At 36.5% G+C, this 22,930-nt stretch overlaps 1 protein-coding gene across 5 annotated transcripts in view; it reads right to left on the bottom strand.

The window, feature by feature from the left end:
• The window catches only part of nphp3 (nephronophthisis 3), a 153,018-nt gene that overhangs the window by 99,821 nt on the left and 30,267 nt on the right, over positions 1-22,930 (bottom strand). For all 5 annotated transcript variants that reach the window (XM_069913528.1, XM_069913529.1, XM_069913527.1 and 2 more), the window contains exons 4-7: positions 19,265-19,390; positions 14,496-14,646; positions 8,786-8,938; positions 6,228-6,361 (exon numbers count right to left, since the gene is read on the bottom strand). In XM_069913528.1, the coding sequence (XP_069769629.1) occupies positions 6,228-6,361; positions 8,786-8,938; positions 14,496-14,646; positions 19,265-19,390 (564 nt within the window). The remainder of the gene's footprint in view (positions 1-6,227; positions 6,362-8,785; positions 8,939-14,495; positions 14,647-19,264; positions 19,391-22,930) is intronic.

Here is a 22,930-nt window from a genome sequence, read left to right as displayed (position 1 = left end):
TTTGGGGAGGGGGAGGGATTAGTTGGGGTTTTTTAATGGTTTTTTTTCCCTTTTTATGATTTATTAATTGTTGTAACTGTCATATATGTGTTGATTTTAAATAAAATATTCAAAAAAAGCATTTGATGTGCAGAATTATACAATCTGTGTAATCTGTAATGGAACATATTTGGGAGATGAATTACTAAAATTAGAGTAGGCTACATACATACACACATTTAAAAACAGATCTTATTTGAAAACCGATGAATTCATATTCATTTACTTTACAGAAACTATGGAGAATGCTATGCACACTTCACAAGTAGGTGCTAATTGAAATGATGTCATGAAATGAATAGACCATTGTCTTGGACTGAAGTCAGGTCGGCTGTGTTGGACATATCTACAAAGTGCTCACTCAAAGGTCAATGAGAAGATTGTTTACCTAAAACAACAGATGGGATCAGAAGATTAACTCCTATTGTTTGCTGGAGAAGGTCAGGGGTTTTGCAAGTGAGAGAGTCACATGGGCTTTCTGGCAGTTGGAGAGAGAGAGAGAGAGAGAGAGAGAGAGAGAGAGAGAGAGAGAGAGAGAAAGAGAAAGAGGGAGAGAGAGAAAGAAGGGTGAAACAAGTTCTCTCAGCCAGTGTGTGTGACACTGAAAGCAGCTGAACAGTGCAAGCCAAGAAGCTTGTTGGAACTGAAAGAGAAAACTCCAGAGTGGCAGATGGCTGGAAGTGCTATATGTCTGATGTTTCTCTTGGAATAAGTGAAACAGAAAGGAACTCTGTAGTAGTCTGAAAGAAAGAGGTTATCCTCTAGAGAACCCTGATGGGACAAGTTTCATCAGCAAGCCACTGAGGTGACTAATGGTGGCACCTCAGTTGTGGAAATCCTGGAACAACAAATCTCTCTCTGCAAACCAACTAAGAACCTTCCTGAGCGGTAAACATTTACTTTTCGAGCACCAAAACCTGGTGAACTTTATACATGTTAAATTCTGTGCACAGTATAAGAATTGCCTGCAACCAGAAAACTTGGAAGAATGAGGTGAGTTAAATACTTAAAACTTGTTCTGAAGAAGTTCAAAAAGTTATTTATAGTCATAATGAAAGAAACCAAAGTTCAAGCTGCAAAATAACTACAATTTAAAAGAGCTGAAAGTGCTGAAGAATTGAGGTCTCCCTCTTCGAGGGATCCATGGGGGTCGACTCTGGAGCTGCCGAAGCCTCAACGGACTTCCCAGGCCACAGTTGTAATTACACCGGTGCCCTCTTTGCGTCCTACCACGCAAGATGGCGCCAGTACAGTAAGCCATTCCTTGGAGAATGGGGGGAGCAAGCGCAACTCCGATCACGTGCCTGGGAATGTGGGGCCTCGTGGAAGTGAGGGTTCCATTCCCGACTGTGGTCACAAGTGCATCGGACCAGCTGGCGACGTGCTGAGCCCTAGCACAAGGGCAGAGGATCTGCACTCCCGGACCCTGGCTGATTTAGGCATGCACGGAGATTCACACTTGCGCACAACTCCTGACCGGGCACAGGCTGCGGGAACGTCTCTCTCCCGACGGGCTGACAGAGTTAGCCCTGTTTGGGAAGGAGTTCAGACCCGTAGTTGTGTAGCTCGGGCTAAGGTCGTGGCGTTGGAATTGGAAGAAGATGAGGAGTAATTCTTACAGACACCAGAAGATGAAGAAGCAGCAATACTCCATGCTGCCAGAATCATACAAGGAGGGCCTCATAAATCTCAAAGATTTCAGAGACTTAAAACTCCTACTTTACAAACTTTACAAAATTGTGCAGGTGGAGGAAGATACTACATTGGCTGTGTCAGAAGAATTTATGCATCAGACGAATAGTGTGGCAACTCAAGTTACACAGGGATTTAAGAATAATAAGTTTCAAATGACTGAACAGAGAGAAGAAGTGTCATTAATTAAACAAGATGAAGCCAAATGTTTGCGAGCAGTTGATGTGGTACAGGTGAATTTAAAGAAATTAAGCGAGCGTTTCGTGATTGCAATGATAAAGTGGAATGATATACTGAGAGAATGGGATGTCCAAAAACGAGAATTTTTGAAGAAAATTGATTCAAAAAATTTTGAAGAAAATTATTTTCAGCAGCTTGGACTTTGATGAATTTATATGCACCAAATAAAGATGATGTACAATTTGTTACAGATGCGTTTTTGCATCAGAATCAATCAAATGAGAATATTATAGTTAAAGTCCCCTCCAACCATAACAACAGTTAGTTGTTTGGATCCACTGTTGGATAAATCTCCAAAAATGGTGAAGGAAACCAAAATGGCAATAAGAATAATTGAGTTGATGGGGGATTTAAACTTGGTTGAAATATGGTGTCGGATGAATCCAACTGAGGAGGATTACTCTTTTTATTCAGCACGTCATGAGTCATTCTCAAGAATAGATTTTTTTGGTATTGGCTCGTTTGCAGGATAGGATTGAACAAGCTGAGTATAAGAGTAGGATTCTGTCAGGCCATTCGTTGTTGTTAATTTCCTGTAATGTTGCCAAGATGGCAGGAATTAATTATCGTTGGAGATTTAATGGGATGTTTTTAAAAAGGCCTGAATTTATTTTGTATGTAAGATATCAGATTAGTTTTTCTTAGAAACAAATGCAGGATCAGTTCAAAATAAATTAACGTTATGGGATACTTTAAATGCATATTTACGGGGTCAAATTATTCGTTACACAGCAAAAGTGAAGAAGCAATATAAAGCAGAACTTCAAGATTTATAAAAAGAAATTGCAGTATTGAAGAGGATATTTCAAAAAAATGCAACATAAGAAAATAAGATATATTATCTAAATTGAAGCTTTGCTATAATACAAAGCAAACCTATAATTATGAAAGAATGATTCAAAGATCAAAACAGCGTTATTATGATTTGGGTGAAAGAGCACAAAGATTTAGCGTGACAGTTGAAGAATGAACAAGTTTCTAGAATGATTAATGCAGTTCGGAGAAGTTCAGGAATTACTTATAAACCACAGGAGATTAATTTCGTACTTTTTAAAATCGGGATTTATATACATCTGAAGGGACTGCTGATAAGGAGCAGATTGATTCTTTTTTGTTAAATTTGGATTTACCTTTATTGGAGGAAGAGGATATTAAGATGTTAAGAGGGTTCATTTACTGATTTGGAACTTAAGGAGGCATTACAATCTATGCCAAGTGGAAAATCACCTGGAGAAGGTGGTTTTACGACGGAATTTTATAAAGAATTTCAAGACTTGTTATTTCCGGTGTATGTGGAAGTACTTAAATAAGTCACTGATACAGGTTTATTTCCAGAGTCATTCTCAAGAGCATTGATAATGGTTATACCGAAAAAAGACAGATATTCATTAAAAGTTGCATAGTATAGACCTATATCTTTATTGAATGTAGACTATAAAATTGTAGCTAAAGTTTTGGCGAACCGATTGGCCAATTTTTTTACGAAATTAGTACTTGTAGATCAAGCAGGATTTATTAAAAACAGGCATTCAGCAGATAATATTACTAAATTAATTACTATAATTAATGCTTCAAGACAGCAACTCGACCAACCAATGATACTAGCACTAGACGCAGAAAAGGTCTTTGACCGTGTAGAGTGGAATTTTTTATTCAAAGTGTTAGAAAGATTCAAATTTGGACCACCCTTTATTGGTTGGGTTAAGGCATTATATACTAATCCTTCTGCTCAAGTGGTGACAAATGGACAGGTTTTGCAGGTATTTAATGTGTTCAGATCAACTAGACAGGGCTGCTCATTGTCACCAGCCTCATTTCCATTAGTTATAGAACCATTGGCCCAAGCTATTAGGCAAGAATTGAATATTAAGGGATTTACAATGGGCAGACACGATATAAAATCAATTTATTTGCTGATGATGTGTTGACATATTTGTCTCAACCTAAGAACTCTTTAGAACAATTACAGGATTTGTTGAAACAATATGGAGTAATATCAGGTTATAAAATAAATTGGGATAAAAATGAGATATTACCAATATCAGATGGAGACTATTCAGATTGTAAGCAACTTAAAAAGTTTAAATGGACAAATAAAATTAAGTATTTGGGTGTAATTGTGGATAAGGACTACTAAAATTTGTATAGTTTAAATTATGTTCCATTTTTAAATAAGATTAAGTTTGATTTAAATAGATGGAAGGATCTACCATTAACATTGATTGGAGTGGTAAATTGTATTAAAATGAACATATATCCTCATATTCAATATTTGTTTCAATCTATTCTATAACAGGAAAGTTTTTTAAAGAATTAAATAAAGTAGTTTGTTTATTTTTATGGAAAGATAAACTATCCGGAGTATCTATGCAAAGATTGACATGGAGATATGACTTGGGAGGTCTTCAGCTACCACATTTTCAAAATTATTATCAAGTAGCACAATTAAAGATTATTAATAGATTGTTTGATATTGACCAACATCCGATGTGGGCGAAAGTGGAGATGGATCAGAAACAGGAAGGATCAATACATCACTTAATATATAAATGGAATCCTTTGCTTTTTCAATGTTATAAATTGCCTGTATTGAAACATTTGATGGGGATATGGTACAAGTAAAATCAACTTATAGGATCGAAAGAAGTGATTTCAGCTAAAACTCCGTTATATCAGAATCAGTTAATTCCATTTTCTATGCGTAACCCTTATTTGAGGGATTGGGATTCAAAAGGATTGATATTGGTGGAAGATTGTTTTGAAGTTGGTTCATTTCTTTCATTTAATAGACTTAGAGAGAAGTTTGGCATATTACAAAACACTTTATTCGCTTATTATCAAGTCCGTGATTTGATTTGATTTGTGATTAAAATGTTTTGGTCGAGATTTAATACTACCGGGTCAAACGAAATTTGAGAAATTAATTGCTGATAAGGTTAAAAAAAAAGAGTTTGTTTCAGAAATGTATTTGTTATTACAGAAAAAGATGAACAAGGTAGACGTATTCAAAATAAGAGATAAATGGGGGAAGGATTTATTTATTCCTATATCTGTGGAAGAATGGTCTGATATGCATCTGGATAGTGTCACAAAATTAATTAATGTATGCTATAATTTAGTTAATTATAACTTTTTACATCAATTATATTTAACTCCTGAAAAATTGAAAAGATATGGTTTTAGTGAGTCAGATTTGTGTTTCCGATGTGGGAATCAGACAGGTACTTTTGTGTATTCAATGTGGGAATGTGCAAAAGTTAAGCCCTTTTGGGAAAAAGTAATTAAATTTTTGTGGGACTTATTCCAAATAGATTTATATCTGGATCCGTGGGTGTGTTTATTGGGTTATATGAAGAATATTATGGCTAATTTGCAATTGGAAAAACCTCAAATTGCATTTATATGATTAGGATTGGTGGTGGCTAGAAAATGTATTGCTGAAACTTGGAAAAATGATGTTGAATTAAGTATACAAAGATGGCATAATGAAATTCAATCATGTTTGTATTTAGAGAAGATAATGTATAGTTTGTGAAATAATTATGCTTTTTTTTATTAAAATGTGGACTTTATATTTGGAATGTATGGGTCTAGATGTTAAGTAAAATCTTTACTTGTGTTTAAAAATGTAAACAGTTGACATACCACACCTGTTATGATTTTATGTATTTTTTTTAATAACCTCCAAAGGGGGAGGGTTGTAAGGGGTGGGGTAATTGGAGGGGGGGAGGTGGGGGGTAGTATGGGGTAGTTTTAGATTTTATTTTGTATTTTACATACTTGTATTTTGTAAAACTTTAAATACATTTTTCAAAAAAAAAGAACTGTGAACCAAAGAACCTTTCTTAAATTTACACACACATCACATACACATGCGCTTAGAATTAGAAGGGGGTTAAGTTGGGTTAAAGTTTGATTCAGTTTTCATGTTTAAAGCTAATTAAAAACAACTACTTGTCATGGTGAATATCTATTGCTGCTGGGTTTTGGGGTCCTTTGGGCTCGTAACAAATCACAATAGTTATCTTTTGTTTAACATATCTATAGTGTCTCCTTTGTAAATACATCTTGTTGCTGAATTAAAAAAGAACAAGGAATGAATTTTAAAATATTTTCATTACATGTATTTTCTAAATTATATTGTTTAGTAACAACTCATGCAAACCGGCCAGCAACAATCCTCACCTACCACCCCACCCCCCCCAACCCCTCTCCAAATCTTTTAAATAGCTGATCAAGGGTAAATGCCAACTTACATGGAGGAAAATGTCTACTTCCAGTTGCGTGTCTGCAGTATTCATAAGGTAGCAACGTACTGTATTGCTCCAAAGAGTCCGAGGAAGAAATGGGGTGACTTGTAGTAAACTTGTAACAGCAGCATCCCAATCATCTGGATTAAATGGACGGGATAAAGCAATCTCTCATACCTAACACTGTATCACCTATTTCATGCATCATTAAGTCTAAAGACATAAACTAAACTTGCATTTTATTTCAGATTAACAAGCAACATTAATAGTTATCCCAGTTGCGAAGATGGTGTAAATACTCAGCAAGTCAGACAGTAACTATGGAGAGGAACAGAAATCTTGTTAATTCAAAATGATAACCATTCCTTTCATCACAAACATGAGTGAGAAACTCAAAATCAGCTGATGCAGGAATCGTGAGCCAACAATAAACTGCTGAAGAAACTCAGAAGGTCGGGCAGGATTCACAGGTAACTATGGTTTTGGGTTGGAACATTGGAGACGAAAGTAAGAAGGGGCAATATCAAGTGAGATGAAAATAAAAAGCTGGAGAGGGCCCAAGAGTTGATATGGTATTGGACTAAGGTGAGAGATGTGGAGAGACAGATCAAGAAAGAGAAACAAAATATCTTAGGAGGGGGTTGAGAGCTTAGAAAATTAAGAATGGGAGTAGATAAAGAGATGCAAACACTAGAATAGATAGAGGTGGATGTTACCTCTGATTATAACACAAATATTCATGCCATTGTTTTCAAGGCTATCCAGGAGGGATATGATGTGTCGATCTTCAAATTTACATCTGGCTTCAGTCTGGCAATGGAAAAGGCTGAAAATAGACATGTCCTTGTGAGAATGGTAGAGGGATTTGGAGAGATTGGCTGTTGGGACCTACAGAGTGCAGATGTTCAGTGAAAAACTCACCCATTCTACGTTTGATCTCACCAATGTAGCACCAAGTACATGAATAAAGTAGATTAGGTTGGATGAGGTGCACGTGATATGTCTCACCTGAATGATCTGCTCGTGGTCCCAGATGGAGGGGGGGGAAAAGTTGGAGGTAGCGTTGGAGGTCTGTGTGTAGAATGTGGAGACTGGAGAGGTGGAAAGTGAGAACCAAAGGCACTCTGTCCTCGAGAAATACAAGAGGCTGCAAATGCTGTAATCGGAAGCCAAACAGAATCTGCCAGAGGAACTCAGTGGATCAAGCAGCATCAGTGGGAGAAAAAGAATGGATGACGTTTCGAGTCAGAACCCTTCAGTCCTGATGAAAGATTTTGGCTTGAAACATTGACCATTCTTTTTCACTCCCTGATGCAGCTTGACACATTGGGTCCCTTCAGCAGATTGCGTTTGGACTTTTGTCCTTGTTCTGCTAGGTGGGGCGAAAGCAGAAATATAATAAAGTATGAGCTTTACTAAAGAAAGGACATTTTGGATGTCCTAGAATGGAAAGCCTCATCTTGGGAATGGATACAGTGAATAAATTGTGAGAAATTGATCAAGTCTTTCCAAGAGACAGAGTGTGAATATCAGAATCAGAATTTATTGTCAAGAATATATCATGAAATTCATTGTTTTGTGGCAGTATTACTGCAAACATTTATATAAACCACCTTACAAGATATATTTCTTTTAAAAGTGCAAGAAAAAGTTAAAATAAGGCACTGTGTTTGGTTCATTATTCATTCAGGAATCTGATGACAGAGGGAAAGAAGCTGTCCTTGTGCCACTGAGTGTTCGTCTTTAGGCTCCTGTATCTTTTTCCCGATGGTGGCAGTCGTGAAGGGGGAGTAGCTTGGGTAGTGGGGGTCTTTGAGGATAGAAGTTGCTTTCTTAAAACACCGCCTCTTGTAGATGTCCTCGATGGAGTGAAGTCCATGATGTCGCAGACTGAGTTAACAACCCTCTGGTGATTTTTCTTGTCCTCCATACTCTTATTTCAACTCAAGCAAATCTAAGAGATTGCTCATTTACATTTTCTCTGCTATGCTAGAATTTCACTGAAGAATGGGCGTGCCTCCCAGCACATCTATAATCAACTACCTCCCATCTTACAATAGCAGCAGATAAGCCTCAGTTTTTTTCATGCAGATACTTTCAGGACCAATTTGTGACCATATTAAGATGTTCATGATATGTCTGGTAGCTGGCCATAGTATTGAAATATATTGAAAATGAATGAAGTCTCTGTACTCATACAGGAAATAACATTTAAGTTTTTTCAATTTGACGAACTGTCGACAGACATGATTGCTTGCTCTGTTTACCAGGATCTCATTTGCTTGCTTTTCCATGCTGCAACATTATCTACTCACAATTTCATCAGCAATATTGTGGGTAAAAAAAATATAAGTATCAAGTCTTTTGAATTGAGATGAAGGGTCTCAACCTGAAACATGCTGCCTGACCTATAGAGTTCTTCCTGCAGCTTATCTTTTGTTCCAGGTTTCAGCATTTCCAGTCTTAGGCCTCCTAACTAGTATCAGATGCTGCTAAGTGCTCTGCCACCACAGTGTTTACATGCAGAGAAACAAGTTACCTTAATACTGCAATTGATAGCTTACCTCGGTTAACGTTAGCAAATGGTCCTTCCACATCTATTGAACTTTGTGCAAACTCTGGCCCTCGGAATGTCTGCTGAAGTTGTATCATGCTGCCCATTGATGGTTCACTTCCAAGGACCCCACCACTCCAGTACTCACATTGAGTGCCTGTAGCTGAAAGACACAAAGGCAGGGTAGACACCATCAAAGTTCTGGTCTATACTTACCTTGGAGGCACAGTGAGATGACTTAACAATAATCATGGACAGCTTTACTCTACAGAAAGAATGGGTGCAAATTGTGTGCAGAGTGTATATATAAGATTGATTTTTTAGATCAATATAGTGAGAGACAAATATAAAAATGACAATCAATTTTGCACAAGGAAGGGACTACAATTCTTTTTTTTAATTAAGTGGCCTTTAGGGAAGGCTGATAGAATTTTGCATTGAAGCAATCCAATTCAATTTGTAAGTAAGGCCTTAAAGGCAATACAGTTAGCACAATGCTATTACAGTACCAGTGACCCAGGTTTGAAACCGCTGCTGTCTGCAAAGAGTTTGTACGTTTTCTCCATAACCAATATGAGTTTTCCTCCCACTCTCAAAAAACATACGTAATTAGTAGGTTAATAAGGTATAATTGGCGGCATGGGTTTCATGGGCAAGAATCAGCTTCTACCTGTTGTAAAAAAATTTAAAATTTAAATGTGTAAACAAAGTGACTACAGTGACATGGCTGTGATAGATTGGGGGAAAAAGTGCAACACTAATCAAGCAATTACTGTCTTTAAAGAATTAATACAGTTTTTCACAAATATCCCTTTAAAGCACAAAAACAATCGAAATGGCCAAGTAGCTCAAATTTAGCAAAGTTAAATATTGCATTAGATAAAAGGAATGTTGTCAAAAGAATAGTAATTCTGAGTGAAAATTTCAGAGCTCAGCAAAGGAGGACCAAGGCTTTTGTTTTGCAGTCTCTTCCAAAACTTTATTTATTCGTTCAAAGTACAGATAATAAGTAACATATATAACAATAGACCATAAACATGAATGTTATATTTTATATATAAAAAAAAGAAAAGAAAGAACCCCCCCCCCCTCCATTCAGCCAACTCTCCTAAGGAGAGCCATAAAGAGGAAAAATTAAGCATACATATTAAAATATAATCAATCTAAATCAAAATGTAAATATTCTGAATATAACAACCACTTATTAATAAAGAAACTATAATTATCACGTGAAACATATGTAATTTTTTCCATTATTAAACAATATTTCATCTCATTATGCCATCTATTAATATCAATCATATTTGTATCTTTCCATGTACTAGCAATACATTTTTTTGCTACAGATAAAGCTAAATATACAAAAGCAAGTTGAAACTTATCTAATCCCAAACCTTTCAGAGGTTGCAAACTACCCAATAAAAATACTGTCGGATCTAAAGGTATTTTAATCTTATACAGGTATTCCAGAAACAATTGAACTTTCTTCCAAAAAGATTGTATATGTATACATGACCAAACCGCATGAAAAAAAGTTCCAACAAAGTTACCACATCTAAAACACAAATCTGATTCATGAAAACCATACTTTTTTAGTTTTTCAGGTGTTAAGTATAATTGATGAAAAAAATTATAATTAATCATTGCATAACGTGCATTTATCAGTCTAGTTACACTATCATAACAAATATCTAACCAATCATCCTCGGAAAAAATAAAACCGATATCCACTTCCCATTTACCTTTGGATTTATTCCAACCCTTTTTATCCATACCATCCTGTAATATTTGATACATAAGTGAAATATAACCCTTCTCTGGTACCTTCATAAGAAAAGTCTCAAATTTAGTCATTTCAGGTAAAATCATATCTCTACCAAACACATGTTTTACCAAATATCGAATTTGATAATAAAGAAACAAAGAGTTCATATCAATACCGTAACTGTCCCTCACTGATCAAAAGATAAAAATTTACCTTCTTTAAAACAATCTCCCAAATTTTCCACACCTTTAAATCTGCAATGTAATAAACTTCGATTATGTATTGAGAAAGAAATAAGTTGATTATTATACAACGGAGTCAAAGCTGATAATTCACCCCTAGAACCTATCATTTTCTTTTTCTTTGTCCATAACTTCATTAAATGTTTTAATATAGGCACATTATGTTGCTGTAACAAATTTACATTCCATCTAAACAAGAATTGATGTATTTCAAATTCAGAGATATTTGCCATCTCAATTTTGGCCCAACTAGGGGGCTGTTCCAAATCGATCAATGAACTAATAAATTTAAGTTGGGCTGCTTCATAATAATTGCAAAAATGTGGTAAACATAGTCCCCCTAATTCATATTTCCAAGTTAATTTATTCAAGGCTACTCTTGAAAATTTACCTCTCCATAAAAACTCTCTAACCATTTTATTCAAATCTTGAAAAAAAATTATCAAATAAATACGGAATAGATTGAAATAAATATTGCATACGTGGAAAAATATTCATCTTAGTTGTATTTATTCTACCCAATAAATTAATAGGTAAATCTTTCCATTTAATCAAATCAATTTTAATTTTTTTTATTAACGGAACATAGTTTAATTTATATCTTTCTTCTTTGGCTTGGCTTCGCGGATGAAGATTTATGGAGGGGGTAAAAAGTCCACGTCAGCTGCAGGCTCGTTTGTGGCTGACCAGTCCGATGCGGGACAGGCAGACACGATTGCAGCGATTGCAAGGGAAAATTGGTTGGTTGGGGTTGGGTGTTGGGTTTTTCCTCCTTTGCCTTTTGTCAGTGAGGTGGGCTCTGCGGTCTTCTTCAAAGGAGGCTGCTGCCCGCCAAACTGTGAGGCGCCAAGATGCACGGTTTGAGGCGTTATCAGCCCACTGGCGGTGGTCAATGTGGCAGGCACCAAGAGATTTCTTTAGGCAGTCCTTGTACCTTTTCTTTGGTGCACCTCTGTATTTATATAAAAATTGATAATTAACATCCAAAATTATACCCAAATACTTAATTCGATCCGTCCATTTCAAATCAAGAATATTCTTATAAGCTGAATAATCTTCTTCACTCACCGGTAATATTTCACTTTTTTCCCCAATTAACTTTATATCCAGAAAGACATCCATATTGCATCAGACACTCCTTCAAATGTAGTGATTGAGCTGGGTTTGTTAGATACACCAATACATCATCGGCAAATAAATTAATTTTATATTCCTCATCTAAAACTTTCATACCTTGTATCTGTGTATTTTGTCTTATCAACTGTGCCAAAGGTTCAATCACTAACCCAAACAAAGCTGGTGATAAAGGACAACCTTGACGAGTAGATCAGGTCAATTTAAATGTTTTCGAAATCAAACCATTCATCAGTATTCTAGCTACTGGTTTACTATATAAAGCTTTAATCCAACCAAAAAAAAAACTTGAATTTCTCCAAAACTTTAAACAAAAAATTCCACTCAACTCTATCAAACGGTTTTACAGCATCTAAAGATAGCACCATCGGATGGTGTGAAGATTGTAGAAATCTATTAATCAAACTAATCACACGTAAAATATTATCTGAGGCATATCTATTCTTTATGAAACCTGTCTGATCCATATGAATCAGCTTAGGTAAACATTTAGCCAACCTATTCGCTAAAATTTTAGCTATAATTTTATAATCTACATTTAACAATGAAATCGGTCTATATGACGATACTTTCAAAGGATCTCTATCTTTCTTTGGAATTACTGTTATTAAAGCACTAGAACAAGACTCAGGCAATTCATAATGTTCTCCAACCTGATATAGTACATCTCCAAACACTGTAGAGAAGTCATCATAAAAAAATTTATAAAATTCGACCGAAAATCCATCATCAGCAGGCAATTTACCATTCGGCATTTCCATCATAGCCATTTTAATTTCCAAGTCAGTAAATGGTGCTTCCAACTCCTGTACATCTACATCCTCTAATGTCGGTAAATTCAACAAAAGATCAATCGATCCGTTTTCTTGTTTTCCATCAGATCTATACAACTTTTTATAAAATGAATAAAATTCATCATTAATCTCACGAGGTTTATACGTGATAAGCGAATTCCGTCTAACAGCATTAATAGTCCTTGAAACCTGTTCTTTCTTTAATTGCCATGCCAATACCTTATGTGCTTTCTCTCCCCATTCATATCGTTGTTTAGTCCTATTAATCATACATTCAAATTGATAAGATTGTAGAGTATTATATTCCAGTTTCAACCTAGACAATTCTATTTTCTGATCTTCTGTAGCATCTTTCTGAAATTCCTTTTCTAGCTCACTAATGCATTTCTCTAATTCAAGACTCTGATTTAATCAATTCTTTTTTATTTTAGAAGTATAACTAATTATTTGTCCTCTCAAATAAGCTTTCATAGCATCCCATAATACAAACTTACTTTGAACAGAATTAGAATTTTCTTTAAAAAAAATTAATTTGTTTTTTCAAAAAATCAATAAATTGCGTACTTTTTAATAACATTATATTAAGCCTCCAACGATAGGCCATCTGAATTTTCTCAGAGGTTCATATGTAAAGTATAACAAAGAATGATCTGAAATCACCCTACTTTTATATTCCGCTTGTTGTATTTTCCCCTGTAAATGTGCTGAATCTAAAAAAAAGTGATTTCTTCACTTGTTCTTTACTTAACACTGTAGGCTTTTCTTTCTTTGGAGCCATCTTCAGGTTCTTCTTATACTGTTTCTTTTGCAACTTTTTAATGTTTTATTTTTCAGCTTTGTTTTTCTTTTTTTTTAAAACTTTCTCTACGGAGGGCTGGTTTTTCCTTACCAGCCACTACTCCATCACGTGACCACCTCCAGGCTACATTGTGTGTATTTAAGGAAGAGATTGATAGGTATCTGAATAGTCAGGATATCAAAGGTTATGGGGAAAAGGAAGGGGAGTGGTGCTGAGTGCAAGAATGGATCAGCTCATGATGGGATGTCGAGAGGGAATCCGATGGGCTGAATGGCCTACTTCTGCTCCGATACCTTATGATGTTATTCGAAGAAAAATTCTTCATAGAGGATAATAAATCTTTGGAAATGTTTATTCAAGAGGGCTATCACTAGTAAATTCATTACAGAGATCAGTAAGCTTTTGGATATTATGGTACTTAATGAATACGAGGTTAATGGATGAAAGTGGCATTAATATTAAAGATCACCAATGATCAAAATGGATCACAGTGAATGGCATACTACTGTTTCTATATCTTCTTTTCAAGAGATAAAGCAGGGGAACAGGCCCTTCTGGCCTACAAGTCCACACTACACCAATGTGACCTAATGAATCTACTAACTTTGGATATCTTTGGAACATGAGGAAACAGGAGTGCCCAGAGTAAACCCTCGTAGTAATAGGGAGAAGGTACAAACTCATGACAGACAATGGCGGATTCGAACTGGTTTGCTGACGCTGTATTACTGTTATGCAAGCTTTTAAACCAACAATGCCGCAGAGAAGGCTGTAGAGCAAAGACAGATTTCACACAGAACCATTTCACAACCCATAAGTAATTTTATTTTGACTCATTGTATAATGAATTTGGACCCAGTCACTGGAGCTGTATCTATGTCATTCAGTACCCCACGAATTCAGCTTTGCAGACATGTAACAAAAGACCTCATAGTAGTTGTTAAAGGAGAATGGTCATACAGGATTCATGTGTACAAAAGTTTTACCAGTGACATCAGTATGGTTGTCATCTGAGTCAGAATCTGCTGGATCGAACACCTGGATTCCCTGAGCTTGCAGCCTCTGGAATTTGGCTTCCAACTCTCGTTTAGCACGTAGCAGGTCTTGAATTTCTTTCTCTTTAGTTTCTCTGAAAATCTGAAACAAACCAGTGCCATATAAATGGCTGGCAAGAACACATGCATTGTTGAAAAGCTGAATGACTTATGTATATTTCACAGCAATATTAAGGTTGTAGAAATATTCATGAGCTACAAACATTCTTTAAAAAAAAATTATGACATTTTTTTTCAAATGGACAGGTTGGTAAGGGCACAGAAAGAATTGAAATAGCATGCAACTGGGAGTCAGGATAGCTATTGCAGACAGAGCACAGATTCTCTGCAAAATGGTCCCCAAGTTTGTGTTTCATCTCACCAACATAGAAGCCATATTTGGAGAGACACAGTACATTTCTCTGTGTCCAAAGTTCTGCCATACTACAACATCAGAGCTGAGCTGAGTGTTGTCAATGGGCTTTTACTCAGACAGAGCGGAATTGTCATTCCGCAATCACTGCAACAAGAGATGCTGAAAAGGTGCGTGAGGGACACCTTGAAATAGAAAAAGGCAAGAGGAGGGCCAGAACTGCTGTTTATTGGCTAGGGATATAAATGCTGACATTGACAGGATAGTTTCAAGCTGTGAAACCTGTCTGAAACATCACACAAAATAGACAAAGGAACCCATGATCATAACTGACTTACCAGCTGAATCATGGCAGAAAGTTGGGAGTGATCTGTTCTACCTGGATGGAAATAATTACTTGCTGATTACTGACTATATATCAAACTCTCCGGAGGTGACACTGCTTCCTAATGTGTCTGCTGCTTGTGTGATCAAATATATGAAATCAATCTTTGCATGACATGGAATTCCTCAAATTGTCTAGAGTGACAGTGAACAATGCTACAGTTGTAGAGAATTCCAGAACTTTGCAAAAGAGTATGATTTTCAACATGTGACTTCAAGTCCTCTGCATCTCCAGTCAAATGGTAAAGCAGAGAAAGGAGTTCACATCGTAAACAGCTGCTCAAGAAAGCACAAGACAGTGGTTCAGATCCTTATTTAGCTCTGTTGAGTTACCACGCTTTACCACTTGAACGCGACATGTCACCCACTGAGCTCCTGATGAGATATGGGCTATCCACAACACTTTTCTACTCTGCAGACCCAAAGAAGAACAGAGATATCAAATGAAAACAAAAGCATCTGAAAAGGAGACAACAATCAAACTATGACAAATTAGTAAGAAGCTTATGGCCACTGGCACAACATGATACAGTGAACTTCAGAGATTCCAACATTTGGGACAAAAAGGCTACCATTCTAGAGGAAGTAAATCTAAGATCCTACACGGTCAGAACAGAGGATGGTCAAATACTGAGGAGGAATCGAAAGAGCCTGTTGAAAACCCAAGTGACACTGGAAGAACAGACAAATGCAGAGGATCCATCCTGCACAGCAACAAAAGAAACACACCTGTGCTAGACAGTAGTGGACCAGCAGAGCCGGCATAAGCACCTGTGTTAAGATCCACAAGCATTATCAAAGCTCCTGACAGGCTGAATCTCTAAAACAAAAAGTACTGCACACTTAAAAAGTTTGTGCTGCTGCTATTTGTGTTTATTTTGGTGCTTAAATTCAAATAAATACTGTATGTATTACTTGTAATGTGGCTAGATTGAACATCTTAAGGAAGGGGATGTGGTGATAGAATGCAAGTGATATTCCTGACCACTAGAGGGAGTCAGAGATGAAAGCTGCACCTCGGGTTAGATACAAAAAATGGCTGCACCACAAGGTTGTGAGTTGTTAATAAAATATTGTTAATATAAAAGAACCCAAGTTTCTATGTTACTTAAAAAAAATCACAACATTGGGAGCACCGAATGCAATAGGTAAGGTTAGAGGAGGTGCCTGTGAATCTTGGTGTGAGAGGAAGTGTTGCACTTCCTGCAGTTACAGGGGAAAGTCCCAGTGGTCATTAAGAGGTGGATGCAGAGGGGTGACAGACAAGGAGTCAAAGAGGCAGTGTTCCTAATGGAAAGGGGTGGGGAGGGGAGATGTAATTGATGGTGGGATCAAGTTGCAGCTAGCCGAAAGGGTGAGGAATGGTGCGCTGAATACAGAGGCTGGTGGGTGAAAGGAGAGGACCACAGCAACCCTCTCGCTGTTTTATGAGGAAATGTGGAAGGTGGATCTATTGATCAGAGAGGGGAAACCACTTTCATTGAAAAGATGGAAGTGGAGAACTGGGAGAAAGGAATAGCATCCTGACAGGACATTCAAGAGTCATATTTTTGGGAGTTCTGGATTTGTGATAAATGTCAGTAGATATTTTATCTCCTGAGGTGAGTTTGATTATTTACAAATTGAAACATAACAAAAAGAAATGAACTGTAGAACAGTGGAGAATTCATTTAGTTTGCTACATTAGTGAAAGCTTAGGACAAATGCATCTACTGCTCCTGCAGCTTGTGCAAGTAAGTCAAATCAATTCAAGTTTATTGTCACCTGACTATACATGTACAACCCGATGAAACAGCCTTCTCTGGTCCTTGGCGCAAAACATGCAGACACACAGTCAAACATTGCATGCATATAGACAAACAATACATATGTAGGAGAAGTATTTTATCTAATACAAATAAATAAATCAATGTTGTTTTGGACATATGAGAGTATTTGATGGTTAGTGTGAGCAGTTCCTTTGGTCATTCAGCTTTCTCACTGCCCATGGGAAGAAGATCTTCCTCAGCATGGTGGTGCTAGCTCTGTTACTCCTGTATCTCTTCCCTCACGGGACCATCTGAAAAATGCTGTGTGCAGGGTTCAGTAGCAAGTTCAACATTTTTAAGTACAATATATGTGACATAAAAGAAGCAAAATTTCAAAGTATACCTAATATGTATTGCCACTAAAATAGTGAATGCGGCCTTAATTTTGACATGTAAGAAACATTTTGATGGGTACATGAATGGAAAGGATATGGAAGACTGTGGTCCAGATGCAAGTCCATGAAACTAGGCAGAATAATAGTTTAACCAAGACTAGATGGGCTGAAGGGCCTGTTTCTATGCTGTAGCATTCTGTAGTTCTATGTACCTATATTGCAGCGTATAATTTGAAACCCTCAAAAAGCACTCAAAAATCAGGGGTTGACTTATGTGCCAGATACAAAAATGAGATCTTAAATTCCAAAAAAACACCAGACATAGATTCGAAGCATCTCCCCATCGCCAAGTGCCGCCATAACCCACCACCCAATCAATGGTAGAGCCTGGGGTCATCACTCCTGCCCATTGGCCGAGGTCCCCGCTCCTGCCCGGAAGCCAATACATAGCCATGGTTCCTGCACTGAACACACTTGGGCAGCAAGGTGACTACTTCGATGCAGACAGCACTGTACCCGATGTTGAGAATGGAATTGCCATTACCGACTCCAGCTGCAGTTAATGCTGAAGACTTGGGACCCAGCTCCAATTGGCATCTTCCCGACCAGAAGCAAAGGTTTTTTTTAAAGTTTCTTTTTACTTGCTTGCTTAATTTGCAGATTTGTTACTTGGCAACTGGGGCATCATAACAAAGTTTGGGTTGTTGCTGGGAGTCCCAGACACCAGTCTCCAGCACGTTCCTTGCAGAAAATTTGGGAGAGGGCAGGTTTCTTATACGCCCATTATATGATAAAACCATGAAAATGAGGCTGAAAATGAGGATCCAACTTATCTGAAAGTCGACTTATATGCTGAAAGATGTGGTAATCATTTCTAAATAGATTTTCAAGCTAAATACTGGTATGTAGCTATTCCAACCAATATCTTAAAAATAAAAGCTAAATTGAACCTTTCTAACTACCTGTTGAAACATGTTAATTTGCTCACCCTCAAACTCCAATTATTCAGAAGATGGCATTCTCTCTCCCACATTGCTACCCACAGAAGTACAGGCTGAATAATTTAGCTTTCCCACTGCCAGTCTTTACACATTGGCCCTCAAGGGAAACGTACTACTCCACCACAAGGTGAAGTAATGCAAGGCATGAAATGTGAAATAAAAAGCAGATACAGGTGGAAATATTCAGCAGACCCTACATCATGTCTGGTGAAGGTAATAGGGTTCAGAAATTACGTTGGTGACATTTCATCAGAATATTCCGAAACCTGACTGTGGCTGGGAGACTGGACACTACATACTCACGAATGAACCAGGATAGTTGCCAGTGTAATCTATAAATTATTACACATTAAAGAAAACCATATTTCCTGCTTGTGTCAAATTAAATTGAAGTATTTCTGAAGTCCAATCACTGGAGTAAAAGAACTGCACTGTATACCAGCTCCCATAAAATAACAATGTTTTAATGAGACAAGTTGAGGGATAAATATTGGCCTCAGGTTACTACAGAGAAATTACATTTGAATTTAAAATATAGCCATGAAGCTCTTAAATTGACTTCACAGAACACAGAGATCTGTTTAAAATCCAGATTTTCTTGCACAAGTCTATGAAGCACAAAAGAGCTTTGATATGTTATTGTTACAAATACCCTGTCCACCCCGCACAATTACATGCAAATTTTTATTTTCCAAAATATTCCTTTAAGGTTCGATAGAAATTCAAGAATGAAGCTTAGTATTCTGACTGAACACAAGACAATGCACAACCAGCTAGCAGAAACTGAGGGTGAATTGAAAAGTGTCTTGTTTGCATTTACCTTGAACTGTCTTTTTACTTTATCCCTATCATGCTCAAACGTAGCAGCTCTTTCCATGGCCTGATACTTTGCCTCCAAAGCAGTTTCCTTCTCTCGAAGTATTTTCTGGTAGGTTTTCTGGAGTGCCTGCAAGTTACAAAGTCATGAGCATTTCAAACAAAGCATAATTGAAGACTCAGCAGTGTATACAATATTGTGATTATCACCAATGATGGCTTTAAAGTGTGGTGTTAAATCTGTGAATGTAAAATTGAAGAGAAATCAAGGACAAAAATCTTTCAAAGGTAATGGAAGGGGGTAGAAAGCAACAAGGTGAAATTAATTTTTCTTCACCAGCCATGTCACCAATTGTATACCTCCACATCTTCAGCTACACTTACATTAATAGGATCAAATAGACTGGACCACAAACAGAAAGCAATGAACACACAAAGGCTGAGTGCTAGATTCTCTCCATATAATTAGATTGAAACATTACAGTTACAAGGAAAGACTTCATGTGATAGGTTTGTTTTCCTTAGAGTGATGACAGAGCAGAAACCATCAGGAATATAAAATTACAGAAGATAGCATGGAGCCATCCTCCTTACTATCCATAACACTAAAAATCAATTTTTAGGTCATTTGCAAATTTACTAATCATACTTCTAAATTGATAATGCATATACGAAGGAGCAAAGGTTCTAGTACCAATCACCGTCATTGAAGAAATTTTAATTTTCCACTTTCAATTGTATTCTTCCTTAAATACTAGTCCAAAACTGTACCTAAATGGCATTCATTAGGCACCCAAATAGTTATAATTCACTAATAAAGAGTTTACATAGCTAAAGATCTGTTTACTTGCATTTTTAAAGCATGTTTTACACCAGTTTAAGTTTTAAATCTAACGGGGGCGTGGCCATGCAAAGGACGTAGGCAGACATGTTCTGATGGAGCTCTCCATGAAGAGTATCAAAAAGACGGTTAAAATTTTAAAATGAACAAAATAAGTACTAAGAAACCAAGGCAGCCTAGAACAAAGAATTGAAGAAGTTTCTACTTTGCCAGGAACATCAAGCAGCATAAGAGTGGACTCAGTGCCAGTAGGACCCCGGAAGAATTGGGAAGTCTGGGCAAGAACTAAATATTATCCTAGAGAAAATGGAAAACTTGAGCAACTGATTTGTTGTCATCCAAAATGTAATGAGAGACATGACTGAAAGAATGATTGAAATTAAAAAAACCATTGAAAATTTAAATGGAAAGAAAGACTCAAGCAGAACTAGATTTGGTAAAAACACAGGATAAGCTAAAAGTGTTAGAGAAAGATGCGAAGAAATGGGATCGGACAGGCAAGATCTGCTGGACAAGATCGACCACATGGAGAATTTTAGCTGACAAAATAATGTCCGAATTATTGGACTGAAAGAAGGAATTGAGGGAAGAGATCTGTCGAACTTTTCCAAAACAAGGATCCCAAGAGTGCTGGAAGAAGACAAATTCGGAGAAAAATTACATATTGAAAGAGCTCACAGGACCCTCAGACATAAGAGAGCCAATGATCAGCGAGTACAACCAGACCTGGTAAGTCTTCTGAGTTACCAGGAATGGGAGACAATTCTGGGAGAAGCAAAATAATGGCCCGCCTGAGAATGACCATGAAAAAGTCCTATTTTTCCAAGATTTAGGCCTGCATTGATTAAGCAAAGGAAGGAGTTTGATGATGTAAAAAGACAACTGCGTTCCAGAAACTTGAAATATTCAATGATATACCCTGTGACTCTGAAGGTCGGAGAAGCAAAAAGTAATAGACGATTTTTCAAGACTAAGAATGAGGAGGAAGACTTCTTGCCAGGTTTATGAAAAGGCTAAGGTTTCAAGATTGTGAAGAATGTTTACAATGGGATTAAGTAAAAGTTGTATTTTTTTAAAAAGTCATATTTATTGTTGAAAAGTAAATTTTATTGAAATGTTAACAGAGAGCTCAGAAAAGATAGAAAACTTGGAAAAGTAGTAGCAAAGTGGAGACTCCGGGAGTGCCAGCATCTTTTCCGGGGGAGAATGGGGCCTGGAGAGGAGTATCTATAAAATATAGCGCAAAAGGGAGGGGTTTTTCTTCCTCAAGAGATTCCGCGATCTTTTATCGTGGGCTATTGGGGTTTCTTCTTATGCTACTGTCAGGGCAGGGATATTGTGTGTGTGTGTTTTAAAGGGCAAAGATCACTATTATTTAAACAATCAGAAAGGTTTTATTGTTAAAAAATATTGTTTAAAAAATCAATATGGATAAAACGTTAAAATGTATTAGCTTAATGTTAATGGGCTAAACAGACAGGTGAAAAGGAGGAGGTCTTGGCACACCTAAAAAAATTAAAGGGATATAGAGTCTTTCTACAAGAAATGCATCTTACCAAATTAGATCATGCTAAATTAAAAAGAGAATGGGTGGGACAAATAATATCATCTTCATTTGGTCAAAAGCAAGATGAGTAGCGATTCTAATTAACAAAAATATACTCCTAATAATAAAAAAGACACTGACTGACCAAGCCAGAAGATTTGTAATGGCACATTATAAAATGTATGTAGAATAATGGATGTTTATGAACATCTATACACCAAACTATGATGATGAAGCCTTTATGAAGGATATCTTTTTTAAAAACAGCAGAGGAAAGACAAAATATACTGGTCTGAGGAGACTTCGATTTCTGTCTAGATCCAATATTGGATAAATCAGCCAGAATAACAACAAGGGCAAAAGCGACACTATCATTTATGTAGGATATAAATTTGATTGAGATATGGAGGCAGATTAACTCCATAGAAAGAGACTATTCACTCTACTTAAGGGTATATGATTCAAATACAAGAACTGATTTGTTTTTAATGTCTGCCCAGTTAAAAAGTAGTGGTAAAAACAGAATATTTGGTGAGACTTTTCAGATCATTCGCCATTAACTTTAACTATTGCAATAATGGAAAAACAATAAAGTGTGTATAGATGGTGTCTCGATGCCACACTGTTGAAAAGAAGGGACTTTTGTGAGTTCATTGAGAGTCAGATAGAACCATTTTGTGAAACTAACCTTACTTCGACTGATAATAGCTTTTTAATACAGGATACGCTTAAAGCTTATCTAATTTCTTATACAAAAAATCTTAAGCGAGAATATGCTACAAAGCTGGATGGTCTAGAGAAAGATATAACAAAATTGGAAAAAGAATATCAGAGAATAGGGCCGCAAGAAAAACATTGACTATTAGAGAATAAAGAAAATTGAAATATAATGCATTACAAATGTATGGAACATTTAAAAAGCTATATTAAAAACCAAACACAAATATTATGAGTTAGGAGAACAGGTGCATGGAAGTTAAAGACAGAGAAGTCAGATAGAATTATAAATGCAATAAAAACAAAGGCTAATATTATAACATAATCAAAAAAAAATAATACTTTTAAACAATATTATATGAAACTATATAAATCAGAATTATTAGGAGATGAACATGAGATGGATGAATTTTTAACAAATGCTGAACTTCTAATATTAGAAGATAGAGAACAAATTGATTTAGGTGCCCTTTTTACAAGAGAAAAAAATTGAGAAAGCTTTGGGAATTTTACAAACGAACAAATCTCAGGGAGAGGATGGGTTTCCTCCTGAGTTCTACAGACAG

Source organism: Narcine bancroftii, chromosome 1 (genome assembly GCF_036971445.1).
Source record: "Narcine bancroftii isolate sNarBan1 chromosome 1, sNarBan1.hap1, whole genome shotgun sequence".
In the NCBI taxonomy this organism is placed as follows: domain Eukaryota; kingdom Metazoa; phylum Chordata; class Chondrichthyes; order Torpediniformes; family Narcinidae; genus Narcine; species Narcine bancroftii.
This window is presented reverse-complemented; position numbering and strand designations above follow the sequence as displayed.